Source organism: Tenrec ecaudatus, chromosome 17 (genome assembly GCF_050624435.1).
Source record: "Tenrec ecaudatus isolate mTenEca1 chromosome 17, mTenEca1.hap1, whole genome shotgun sequence".
Lineage (NCBI taxonomy): Eukaryota > Metazoa > Chordata > Mammalia > Afrosoricida > Tenrecidae > Tenrec > Tenrec ecaudatus.
In genome coordinates, this window is record NC_134546.1 from 15,858,369 (window position 1) to 15,870,972 (window position 12,604).

Genomic DNA, 12,604 nt, shown 5'->3' on the forward strand with positions numbered 1-12,604 from the left:
AATTCCCATACCATTAAGCCTTCCGTAAAGAAGAATTAAGACAAAACTTGAGCTGGAAAGCGCCCTCCGTTGCTGACGGGTGGACATGGAAAGGGCCATCGGTTGCTGACCGATGGCCGCCAAGGTCTCTGCACTCAAGGGGAGGAGCGTGTGCCGAACACGAGCTACTTAAACTGCTCAACAGTTAAAGATGCTGTGTGAGTCACCGGGAAGGGGCAGGGCGTTATCTAAAAACTGAGATATTGGGACAGAAAGGTATGTGGTTAGATTTCAAACTGAAAACACTACAACGTACTGCCCGCAGGGCTAAGCACCATACAGAAATGATTTCATTCCGTCACACTCTAAGCAGCAGCGACAGAGGAACACCCATCCATTCAGACTCCAGAAGTACAAGTAATAAGTCCCGAACTGCCCTGCTAAGAAGCCTGTGCTTTAAGCATTTGTTGTGCGCATTGCTTCCCTCCCGGGTGCAGAAAGGAAAGGCCGTAGTGAGCGAAACGCTGGTTTAAGTTCTGTTGAACTCAAGAATCTATTATGAGATACCTGGCCTGGGTTCAGAGCCATATGACCCGAACAACTCCTCGGGGACCCCACTGTGTGCAGCGCAGCTCTGAGGCCCAGAATCGCAGGGGCCGGTTCCATGGTTCTCAGCAGAAGAAAGTATACAAAGACTTGGTTTGTTTTGCTCAAACATCCTAAATTCTTAGCCGCCAGCTTCTGAAGCTTCCCGAACAGGAACAAAATATTGAAAAGGGAAATTCCCCAGATGGTTTTGAAAATCCAGGGAGATGATGTGGGGGTTCAGGTTTTGACGGATGGTGCAAAAGAATACAAAGGAGCCTGCACTCCTGTCAAACCAGGGACTCGATGGTCAGTTTACGAAATCCCCACCGTTAGGACGGACATGCATCCTTTGGGGATGCGGACACCCTTTCCACAAATGGTGCTGCTGCCTGTGAGCCCCTCTTAGGTGTGCAGGGCTGAGGGTGGAGAACAGGGGCAAACAACCCCTTCAACCCACGTGACACTTTCCAGAGCAAAGCAGGGGTCAGACCCAGGTCTTTCAGGTTCTGAAAACCATGGTGCTTTGGCCAAAGCTAAAAGGCAGGTCACTAGAAATCCTTTCGAGAAGGAGAAAGGCTCATTTCCCCACATTTAAAATACCTCTCTTGACCCCAAGGGAGCTCTGGTGGCACAGGGGTTACACGTTTGCAATCCCTGAAGGTCCACAGTTCGAGGCCACCAGCTGCTCCTTGGGAGAAAGGCAGGGCTTTCTACTCTGGCAAGAGTTACCGTCTCAGAAACTCACAGGGGCAGGTCTAGCCTTCGTGGTCGCGATGAGCCAGCAGTAACACTCTGGCAATGAGTTTGTTTGGGGGGAGGTTTTTGGGGGTCTCTCACCATTAGCCTCCTGCCCTCCCTTGACATTTCAAAGCCTGTGACTCTTTCTCAGTGCCTTCCACTGCACAACCCCCAGCTCGTCCTTGTGCCCCCACAGACCTTGTGTTAATACGTGCCCCGGAGGGAGGTCCTTGAGAACAGAAACTGCGATTGCATCCTGGTGCCTGGAAAATAGTAGTTGCTCAATAAACGCTTGATCCCAGAAGTGAAACTGGAAACTGGAAACGTTCAACAGAGTACCTTGTGCCTCTGCGGCTCTTCCTAACTTCGTCTTTCCTTTTCTTGACCCAGGCTAACAGGTCCCGAGACCTTGGTGCGATTGTCTACTGTGTGGGCGTGAAAGATTTCAATGAAACACAGGTATGAGCATGGATTTCCTCACATGTGCATGACAGAGAAAATGCGTAGTCACTGCCAAGCCACCAACCGGGGCATCAACATCCCTTAGTTAGATGGTCCAGGCAGGTCTTTCTTGGTAGATGTTAAGTGGTCAAGGTGTCGAAAGAGAACTGAATTAACTCAGAAGACCTGGGTTGGGTTGGTGTGATGACTGGTTTTGTTAAATCTGACAGATTTTTGTAAGTTACACGATAGCATGCCTGTTTCTCATGAAAAACGCCAGGCTTTTGCAATGTCAAAAAAAATCCTAACTAATCAGATAAGTGGACATCCACCAAAATAAAGATTGTTCCGTGTAGTTCATGGTGCTTTTGTTACCTTGGTGAGGAGAACACACTTGCGATACATTGTCAAGTGAAGAAGAGAGGGTCCGAAGCCAGCAAGCCTTGTACAAGCCCGTTTTCAAACCCTGTGTATGTTTACACAAAAAGTAGGAGGGGCTGTGTATTAACTAAAGCAAGCCTGAGAGATGGGTGATAGTTATGAGTAACCTGTGAGATTTTTTAAAGCTTTTTGTTTTCTAAATTATTTTAATTCTCCTCGGTTTTGTGACGTTTTCACAATGAGTATGCATTGCTTTTGAGATTGTTAATTGCAATAAAGTTAGTGTGTGTGTATATACGTGTGTGTGTGTGCACGCACGCACGCAATCTTTTCAAAACCATGCCCCATAAGCAAATGTGGTGAAGAAGGTGGATGGTGCTTGGCTATTAAAAGATGTGGCATCTGGTGTCTTAAAGGTTTGAAGTTACACAAGCCACCATTTAGCAGTGAAGCAACAAGTCCACATGGAAGAAGCACACTGCCGGTGCAGTCATGAGGAGTCATAGGGACTGGGTGATAGGCATCAGCAGACACATAACAAGCAAAAAAAATTGTTGAGAATGAGGGGGGCTGGAGCAGAGATCCAAAAACCATCCACAGACAATGGAACAATCTCCCCCCAGAGGGGCCACAGGGAAGGGATGAGTCACCAGGGTGCAGTAAAGCACTGATGAAATACACTATTTTCCTCTGGTTCCTTGAGGCTTCCTCACCCCCACTACCATGACCCCAGTGCTACTTCCCAATTCAGACTAGACCGGAGCATGTACACAGGTATGGATAAGAGATGGGAGCTCACGTCACACAGAATCCAGGAACAGGAGTAGGAATAGTAATACCAGAAGGTAGGGGAAAGAGGGGGAGAGGAAGGGAGAAAGGGGGAACCAATCACAATGATCGACACATAAGCATACACCTCTACAGAGGGAAGAACAACAGAAAACATGGGGGGAGGGAGACGGCAGTCGGTGTGAGAGATGAAAATCATAACAATATGCAATCTATCAGGGGGTTATAAGGTTGGGGGGAGTGGGTGACAGAGCTAATACCAAGGGCTCAATGGAAAGTTGATGTCTAGAAAAGAATGAGGACAACATATGTACAAACATGCCTGATTCAATTGATGTATGGATTGTGATGAGAGTTGTATGAGCCCCCAATAAAGTATTTAAAGCAAAACAAGCCCCAGCACTGACAATCACTGTAGAAAGCACAGAACATGTGAGCCTGGCATAGAGATGCCCACAGCTTGGCTTCCTGCTTCTCTCAGCTCTCTGCTCCCCAAAGCAGGACCACCCACCCCATTGACACGTTTCCTTTCCCTTAGAGTACAGTTAGGGTAGAGGCAGAGGCCCCATCCCTTGGCCTTTCCCATCAAGCTGTCCCAGAATTATCTATTGTAATTGCTCCAAAGGGAAACTTGAATCTGTTTGGTTCAAGTGATTAGGAGAGAAAAATGAGCATTGCCTTTCTTCCAAATACATAAAGACACCAACCCAGGCCAAATTTCCATCTGGCTGGGCAGTTTGACCGCGGCTCCAAGAAGAAAACTATTCCGACCAATGTCAGAGCTGAAGCACACACTCCTGCCAGAGCAGCCCTGGTGAGCTCCTCGGGGCTGACGTCTTGTCAGTGAGGCCCCCGAGCTCACTGCAGACTTCACATTTGGGGAGCCTCCTGCACCCCCTGGCCTTCTTAAAGCCCTCTCAACCGTGACATATGTCCCCGTGCTGTGTTTGTTGTGTTCTCAGCTGGCCCGGATTGCAGACAGTAAGGATCACGTGTTTCCTGTGAATGACGGCTTTCAGGCTCTGCAAGGCATCATCCACTCCGTGAGTAGAGCACGTCCCGACAGTGGATGGATGCCCCGTCCAGGCACTCTCTGCCCTGGGTTCTGCTGTCTCTCCCCGGGGACTCCGTCTCGCTCTGGAGGGCTTCTCCTTCGCCCTCTTGCCTTGCTCGCACACTGTTTCTCTCCTTCTCTGGCACCGGTTCTACTGGACAATGAAACTAAGGAACCAGGAGGGCCCTGCCTATGGCAGGAAACACACATTGCGTAGACTCCACAGCTGTCAGCTCCGACAGGCTGGAGTGGATGACTCAGAGTGGCCTCCCGAAGCTCCAAACTTTTGCAGCCCTGGGTGGGGATTCCAACCACTTGAGACCACTGATCTACCACCTGGGTTGTCTTAGAACCACTGGTGCCCGGCCCCATCCTAGTCTTTGGGACTTTTAAAATCTCTCCAGGTGATTCCACTATCCAGCTATGGTTCGGAAGCGCCACGTCAGACTCAGAACCTCAGACTCAGGACTTCAGGGCTTCAGGATTTGCACAGTCCACAGCCCTCCTCACCATCCTCACCTGGGCTGAATGGGACAATTCCTCACAGGTGGTTTTCCACAGCCCTTCCCCTGTGCACTGAGCATGCTGCTTCTCCACCTGCCCCACACAGGCCAGCCCCTCGGTTCAGCTTGTCTGTTGGATGATGCTGGTCTTTCCAGGCTCACCTGGCAGGCCAGTATGTGTGCCAGGGCTGTCAGCGAAGACACCCAGAGGCTCTGGAGTCTCCGCCTATAAGCTTTGTGACCATCCCGGGAGCCAGCAGGTTCTCCTGTGGAAGTCACCAGCCTGCGGACGTGGGGTCCAGGATGCAGACCCAGAGCCCTAAAGACCACCATACTCTTAAGCTGTCTCAGGAGTTGCGTGCTAGGCATCACCAGCCAGGGATTCAGGGCCTTCCCAGATCCCCCCAACCAACAAAGTCAACCTCCAGTACAACTGTCCATTGTGTCACCAATCCCTCCTACTCCCCTGGGAACTCCAGCAGATGGAGAAGTGAGCACTCTGGAGCTGATCGGCCTGGAGTTTAAGCCATGGCTTAACTTCTTACCACCATTTATACATCTATGAACAAATTTGTTCCCTCTGTCCCTGTGTATAAAAGTGGAGTGATGACAAGATTGACCTCATGGGCTTGTTTGAGGATTATACAAGAGATGCTGGTGAAAATGCCTAACATTTTGCCAGACACATAGGCGATATTCCAGGCACGTGGATTATCCAGGAACCCCCCCCCATCTCCCTTTCCCCTCATATGAGGGACAATTAATATCAGCTTCTTCACTCCATACACCTCCACCCCCTGAAATTCCAAACTGAATGTGCAACAGAATCACCAAGGATTGCTATTTTGCATACCTGGCATACCTTGACAATGTAAATAATAACTACAACTCCCATACTAAGCAACCCCCAAGAGGGGCAACATATGATTCACAGCAAGATTTGGGGGCTGACCATGACTCCTTTAGAAGCTCAGAGATGGCTGTCGTGGCCCAGGTCTTCATGGGGAGGTGGGATAGACACGTGTCCATGAAAGATCAGGCAAAGATAGTGGACAGCACCCGAATGGAAATGATGTGGCCTCATCACGGAGACAGGAGACGAGGGAAGAATTCCCAGGGGACCACAGTCATCAGAATAACCAGTTATAGGAATATCCTTGCTGGTGTCGGATAGAGCTCAGCCGGGAGCGGCGGCTACCCTAAAGCTATTTACTAATTCATTGACTAGGCAAAGGCGTTAGACAGGGTGGATCATAACAATGATGGATTCCATTGCAAAGAATTGGGAATTCCTGAGCACTTAACTGCTCGTGCAGACCCTAGCCATAGACCAAGAGGCAGCCCTTTGGCCAACACAGGAAATCTTGTGTGGCTTGACAACAGGAAAGGTGTGTGTCAGAGTGGTATCCTTTCACCCTGCTTCCTCAATCCACGCACTGAGCGAATGATTAGAGAAACTGGGCTACATGAAGCATATGGTTGCATCCCGATTGGAAGAAGACTCGTAACAGCGTGTGAGGGGCTGCCAACACAATTGTGCCTGCTGAAAGTGGAGAGGACCCGTCAGCAGCACCACAATAATGCAGAAACGATGGAAGTTACGTTTTCCTTGAAGCTATCACCAATGTCCACGGAAGTATCGGTCCAAAAGTCAAATGATGGTTTGCATTGGGAAAATCTGTGGAGAAAGACTGGAAGACTAAGATGGGCCTGACCCAAGCCGGGTTATTTTCAGTCCCCTCCTTTGCCTGCAAAAGCGGGTGAATGAGGAAGACTGAAGAAGAATCGTGCCTTTGAACTACAGGGTTGCTGAGAAGATCGCGTGGACCGTGGAAGGCCAGGAAAATGAGTAAATCTGCCTTGAAAGAAGTACAAGCAGCATGCTCCTGGGACACGAGGGTGGCGAGGGCTTTGCCATGTTACCAGGAGGGACAAGTTCTCTGGAGAAAAACATCCATGTGATAGAGAATCAGCCAACCGAGGAAGACCTTCAACGAGATGGACTGAGAGCGTGATGGCTACTGAGGTCTCCCAACGTAGCCCTGATCTGAGGACGACCCAGGACCAAGCAATGCTTTGTTGTGCATGGAAGTGCCTCGAAGACACCTAACAACAACATCTGTCCAGGAGTCAAAAGTAATGGGAACTAAGCCTAGACAGCAAACTAGAAAGTGGTTAGGGGCTGGAAAGGCGTTGAGCCTCGCCTATACTGACTGGAGCATTTTTGAGCATGTAAAAGGGACTCAATAGGAAGACAATCTGATGGCAGAACCCGTGAGGCAAAACTAGAGCGACCTAACGCCAAGACTTTCATCCAGCCCCTGCTATAGTAATCTCGCCTTCAAATGACTGGGTTGAAAAGAGGGACAACTATAAGCCACCCAAATGTCGTATGGGCCATGCAGCTACCCTCATTCAGAAGTTGGCTCCTGGACAAGCAGAATATTATTCTCTGCATAATCAGGGTGCCCTTGGAGATTTCAACCATAGCAGCTCACCCAAGCTCAACACGAGCCCAGATGTTGTGGAAACTCCCCTCCTTCGAGTGCAAATAACTTCAAAGATGGCTCAGACACCGGGGGGAACGGTTCCCGGGAAAGGGGAAAACACTGAGACACCCGGCTCCAAACTTCGGGCCGAATGATAACATGCTTGTGAGTTTTTATCTGGGAGTTCTGTTCGTGGTTGCGACTTCTCCGGTGCTGGAAACCCATGTTTGTGGTCGTGGCGAGTTCATTTGCTTAGGCAGCAAAACGGGGAGAGCAGGCAGGCTCATCTTTCTCAAATCAGACAGAAATAATTATGGCCTAAAAGTTGGCTCATTATTTTAAAGAAGTAGGTTCCCTTCCCCTTTTGGATGAAGAAGAGAAAGCTCCCCACCCCCGCCCCCACCCAACCAGAAGCATCTACCCCGTGGGAATACGTTCCCACGAACACTGCTTTGTGCCGAGTTATTTTCTCATCATCAAAGAGGCCCGGGCTTAATTGTTCCAAGTAGGATTTCAGAGCAGCTTTCCCAAAGCTCAGATAATTCATAAAGTTCTCCGCTCAGAGTGACCTTATTTGTTTTAATCCAGAATCAAGATGCTGGGTCTACTATTTATTCATTTATCAACTAGTCTGGTATACTCTCTGCATGCCGTTACCAACAAAGCAGGCAGACACCTTGCCTGGTGGCGCTTACCGTCTCATGGGAGACCCACATAAGCAAGTAAGTAATCACATACGTATATAATTGACACTGCCATGGATGGTATAAAAGATAGCACGGTGCTGACGTTAAGAGGAAGACGGCTGACAAAGAACCCAGCGGTGCCTTTGAGAAGGATATAAGATGTAATGGAAGTGGATCTGAGTTACAGCTATTGCAAGAGCACAAACGCACCTTCCGAAGCTCTGTCCCCACGTGCCACACGGGAGACAATGAAAGAAAGGCAGCACGTAAAGTAGAAGACACAGGGAAGAGCCAGGCAGGGGCTCAATCACGAGGTGCCGATTTATTCTCAGGACAAAGAGTTACCAACCACAGCAGATACAAAGTCTGACAATAGACCAGCCATGTGCACAATGAAGACTCTCCCCAGAAATCCTGAGATCGTGGCGTTCTGCCATGGCCCCACGGAGGATGAATAAGTACACACTCAGGCACGACAGGTAGGAGGCCTATGACGATGACGCACGGAGATCTTCTCACCTGCCCTTCAGTTAGGCACGTCCACCACCACTCCTGGAGAAAGACCTCTCTCATCCCATTTTACAGTTGCGGAAAACGAGCTGCAGGAAAGTTGGGAAAACTGCCCGAAGTCCACCTGCCCTGAATCGGAAAGAGAGGAATCCAGTCCCAGGTCTGGCTCCAGGGGTCAGGGTCTTTCCATGAGGAAATGGGAAACTCCCACTGGATCGCCAGGAGCCTTTGATAGATAGAGATCGATGTAGAGCAGGGGTTCTCAACCTGCCTGATGCCACGACCCTTTCATACAGTTCCTCATGTGGTGGTGACCCCCAACCATACAATTATTTTCGTTGCTACTTCATGGCTGTCATTTTGCTAATGTTATGAACCGGGCAACCCCTGTAAAAGGGTCAATCGACTCCCAAAGGGGTCGCGACCCACAGGTTGAGAACCGCTGATGTAGCTGATAGCTAGCTATGGAACAAGGGTCTCTGTGGAACTGCGGCTCTCCGGCCATATCTGGGTCTTTCGGTGCAGTGCATGAGGCTCTGAAGCGAATTTTGGGGAAATAATGTTAAGAGTATTATTCAGATAATTATGGTTTCATTTGTTTATAAAAACATATTTATTCCTCTTGAATGATTTTTTTTAATTGTCATGAGGGATGGGATTGGCCCCTCTGTCTCAGAGTGTGCCGACCCCTGATGTAGAACGTGGATTCTATTATATTATATATTATATTGCCAGGTTATCATCTGCTCCATCTCGTATCTGTGTTTTGGTCTTCTCGCTCTTCCTCTGCTCTCTCGATTTTTCAGGAAGACAGCAGGTCTGATTTGAATAATGTGCTATCCCCCCCCCCCAAGTGCTTGTTGTGTCCCTTTAAGTCGTGTTCCACTTGGGCCTCGCGGCCCTGGGAAATAAGGAAAAGCCGGAGGGAAAACCACAGCTGTGGAGGACTTATTTTGGAACTTTTTCGTTGGTCCATTTACTGAGACTTCCAATATAAAACTTGGGCCAGCGTGCTCCCTGGGGGCAAGGCTGGCGAGACTTGGCGTCCATGCTTTGGACAGGCTGTCAGGAGAGGTCGCTTCCCGAGGAAGGTGATTGCACTTGGTAAGGTGGAGGGGCAGGGAACGAGAAAAGGGTCCTCAAGGAGATGGACGGACAACAATGGGCTCGGGCACAGGGACCATTGTGAGGATGGAGCAGGACCAGGCAGTGTTTGGTTCTGTTGTGCGTAAGGTCCCTCCGGGTCAGCGCGGACACGATGGCACCCAACGCCGGGGACAACTTCCCTGTAAAGCAAATATTCGGATTTCCATTTTGCAGAGGGAGGAGGAAACGGATGCTCAGATAACCTGCCCAAGAGCCCTCAGCACGGAGGGAGGACGGCAGGCAGGATTGGAACCTGATCCCACGTATCCCGAGTCTCTGATTTCTCCTCCCTTCGCTTCCTGGAAGCCAGAAGAACTCACTGCCGAAGAGTCAAATCTGACGCGTAGCAACCCCTGCAGGGTCTCTGAGACTAAATGCTAAGGGAGCAGATGGCCTCCTCTTTCTTCTCAATAGTGGCTGCCCACCTTGGTGTGACCCACTGACCTTGCAGTTGGCAGACCAGCACTGAAGCGCCACGGCCACCAGCGTTCCTTGTTTCCTTGGGAAAGTGAAACTAATACAGTGAGTCATTTAGGAAGTTCTTACGGGGTGCCTGCCGCAAACTATACCCATCGTTTCACATACCTCATCTCGTTACAACCTCACGATCCCCATTTGATGCAGGTATTAAGACCCCTCTACAGCGGTGGACACGAAGGGGGCAGCTCAATGACATAATGATCCAGCCGACACAGAGCTGCCCCTGATGCCCGTGGTGTGAATGGCCAACCAGGAAGCGAGGAAGGCACTGAAGGCCACCAATGTGACCTGGCTTGGTGTGGCTCACCACGTGAAACCCAGAGTGGGGTTGCCTGGCCTGACCTGAGGGACAGGGGGTGGACTAGGGACCGCTTCACCTCTCAGAACCCCTTTATGAGAAAGCTCCTCATCGAGGGAAACTGGCAACTTGCAAGCACAAACTAAACCTGTGCCTTCAGCCCTTGATCAGGACCCTCCTCATCCTCTGAGGACCAGGACTGGGTCCCTGTTCCCACCTGCGCCATGACGGTTGGTGAATCTCTAAGACCCACTTCGCGTGCCTGGGAGGTTATAACCTTTAAAACGCTAAGGAAGGAACCGATCCCTTTGCCGTTTGGAATCGCGGTTTCTTCGGGGGAATTTCCATTGACCCCAAAGCATCAGCCCTCCAGTGAAAATAGGAAACAAAGGTCCAGCCGGGCTCCTGCATCTGTGTTTACCTTTTCAAAAGTGCTGCCGGCAGTGAAACCAGAACCTGCATGGAAGCTGGGTGCAGATAACCCTGAAAAGGGTCTTCGGTTCAGAATCCGCAGGCTGAGCCGGGCAACCAGGATGCAAACTCCTCTCAGCTGTCCGTGCTTGGTGTGCGACTGAGGGCGGCGCCCGGAGCCAGACACTGAGTCTGTGCGGTGAAGCAGCCCCATCTAGGAGCGCTTCCTTGGAAACCAATATTTCAGCCTGTCTTAGATGCCCTATGAATGTGAGGCTGAGTCAGCACCTAGAGCGTCCGGCATGTCTGATCAACAGTAAACAAGTGTTGAGCAAACAGCTCTCGTTGAAGTGATTTCTCTCGCAGGCTTGGGCATGAGCGTGCTTGTCATTAGGGGAAGCTGCCAGATCGATGGAACGAAGGACCAAATCTATCCCGTGGTATAAATGAGTTTATTTATTGATAGAAGCCCGATTGGGGCCCGTTTCTCCTCTCCACTCTTGAGAAGCCGGAAAACCTGTACTGGCTGGTCTGGCACAGCCCCTAGCAAAACACTGACAGAAGGCAAAGCCTCGACTTCCCAGCCTCCCCTCCCAACTGCTCTTCCAAGACCCCCGTAGGAACAATTCGGGGTTCCCCTCCAATCAAAATCTGCAACACAGTCTCTAGTCTTGAATAGCTCCGTCCAGAGCTAGTGAGTGAGAGGGGAGGCATATTTCAGTCTCTGAAATCAGGCTAATGCATGATGGAAGGAAAGCCCCTCTCCTCATTTGACGCATCTGAAGCCTCTCCAACCTCAAAGTCCCGCTCAGTCTTCCCCACGGAGGCTCCTGACCACCATGAACGCTTGCCGCCTCCAACTCCAGGGGACCTACTTGTTGGAGCCCCACCCCCATCACTTTGGGTCTTTTCACGTCGTATGCCAACTGCAAATACTCTCCTGTCCATCATCTTTCCCATGGTGTGGGAAAACTTTCTAGCTTCTTGCTTTGCATAGCTCTTCCTGACAGAGCAGCCGGGACGGCCATCTAATGGAACATTCTTAATCCTTGGGAGTCCTGCCTTGCAAACCCATGGGCAGTTTTGTAGCTGTGTCTCTTATAAGACCCCCGCGGTGTTCCCTCCACCCTCTCATCCCGTTTGCATCTGTAAGAGATGGCATTGTTTTGCTCCGTTCATATTATCAGGTCTAGCTCTGAAGCATAATTAGGATCCATTTAGTTTCTGTAGTGATCAGGAGCTCTTTAATTTAAAAACTGTGTGTCGCAGCAGTCATTAATTAGACTCAGATGTTTCAGACATTCAGACCAGGCATTTCGCCTGAGCTATTATTTTTACTCGGTTTATTAAAAGGCCCAGATGTCATCAAAATTCCCATGGCCTTAGAAGGCTCCAAGGGCCGCAAAGGGCATATTCGGTTGACCCTCAGATCGCCCCTGCGCCCTCTGCAATGCCTCCCCGCCTGCATTTAGTGGTCTGGGAGGACCCATTGTCCAGCATTGAGCTCTCTGGGGGGACCCAAGGCACAGCAACCACAGAACGAGGTGAGAAACTCAGGCAAGGCTGTAGGAGTCGACTTCCGAGCCGGCCATTGCCAATGGGCAGAAGGTCAACCAGCTCATCTTACTGAATAAACCACCTTTTGAAGTTCACAGCTATCTGAGCTTCCCTTCTGAAAACAGGCGAGCAAAGTGTTTTCCTTGGATAAGACGTGGGAGGGGGTCGGAGAGCGAGGTTTCCTGAGCTTCAGGACCGTGTTCAGTGAGGGGGAAACCAGCCAAGAGAAGAGCAGTATTCCTTTAAGTGGGCTAGGTACCCTCTCTCAGACAAAGACTTCTGCATCATTTTAAGACATGCTTTATTATTTAAAAGTCTAGACCCCCTTAAAAAGGCATGCCTTGTATGGGAGTGTGTTTCTTTGGTGTGAGGAGAAATCAAAAAGTATTCCCCCTGGGGTTCCAGGTCAGATATGCATGGGTTTATTCCAAACAAGATGTGTTGAAGCATGTCTCTGCTATCCATGGGTGGCTGCAGACAAGCTCTCTCGGTAGTGGACTTGTTTTGTCTGGCTGGGGTGCCATCCAAATAAAAGCGCAGTGCCGTCTCAACAG

At 50.1% G+C, this 12,604-nt stretch overlaps 1 protein-coding gene across 3 annotated transcripts in view; it reads left to right on the top strand.

The window, feature by feature from the left end:
• ANTXR1 (ANTXR cell adhesion molecule 1) overlaps positions 1–12,604 on the top strand; it is a 258,758-nt gene that overhangs the window by 70,563 nt on the left and 175,591 nt on the right. For all 3 annotated transcript variants that reach the window (XM_075535944.1, XM_075535946.1, XM_075535945.1), the window contains exons 7-8: positions 1,696–1,764; positions 3,879–3,959. In XM_075535944.1, the coding sequence (XP_075392059.1) occupies positions 1,696–1,764; positions 3,879–3,959 (150 nt within the window). The remainder of the gene's footprint in view (positions 1–1,695; positions 1,765–3,878; positions 3,960–12,604) is intronic.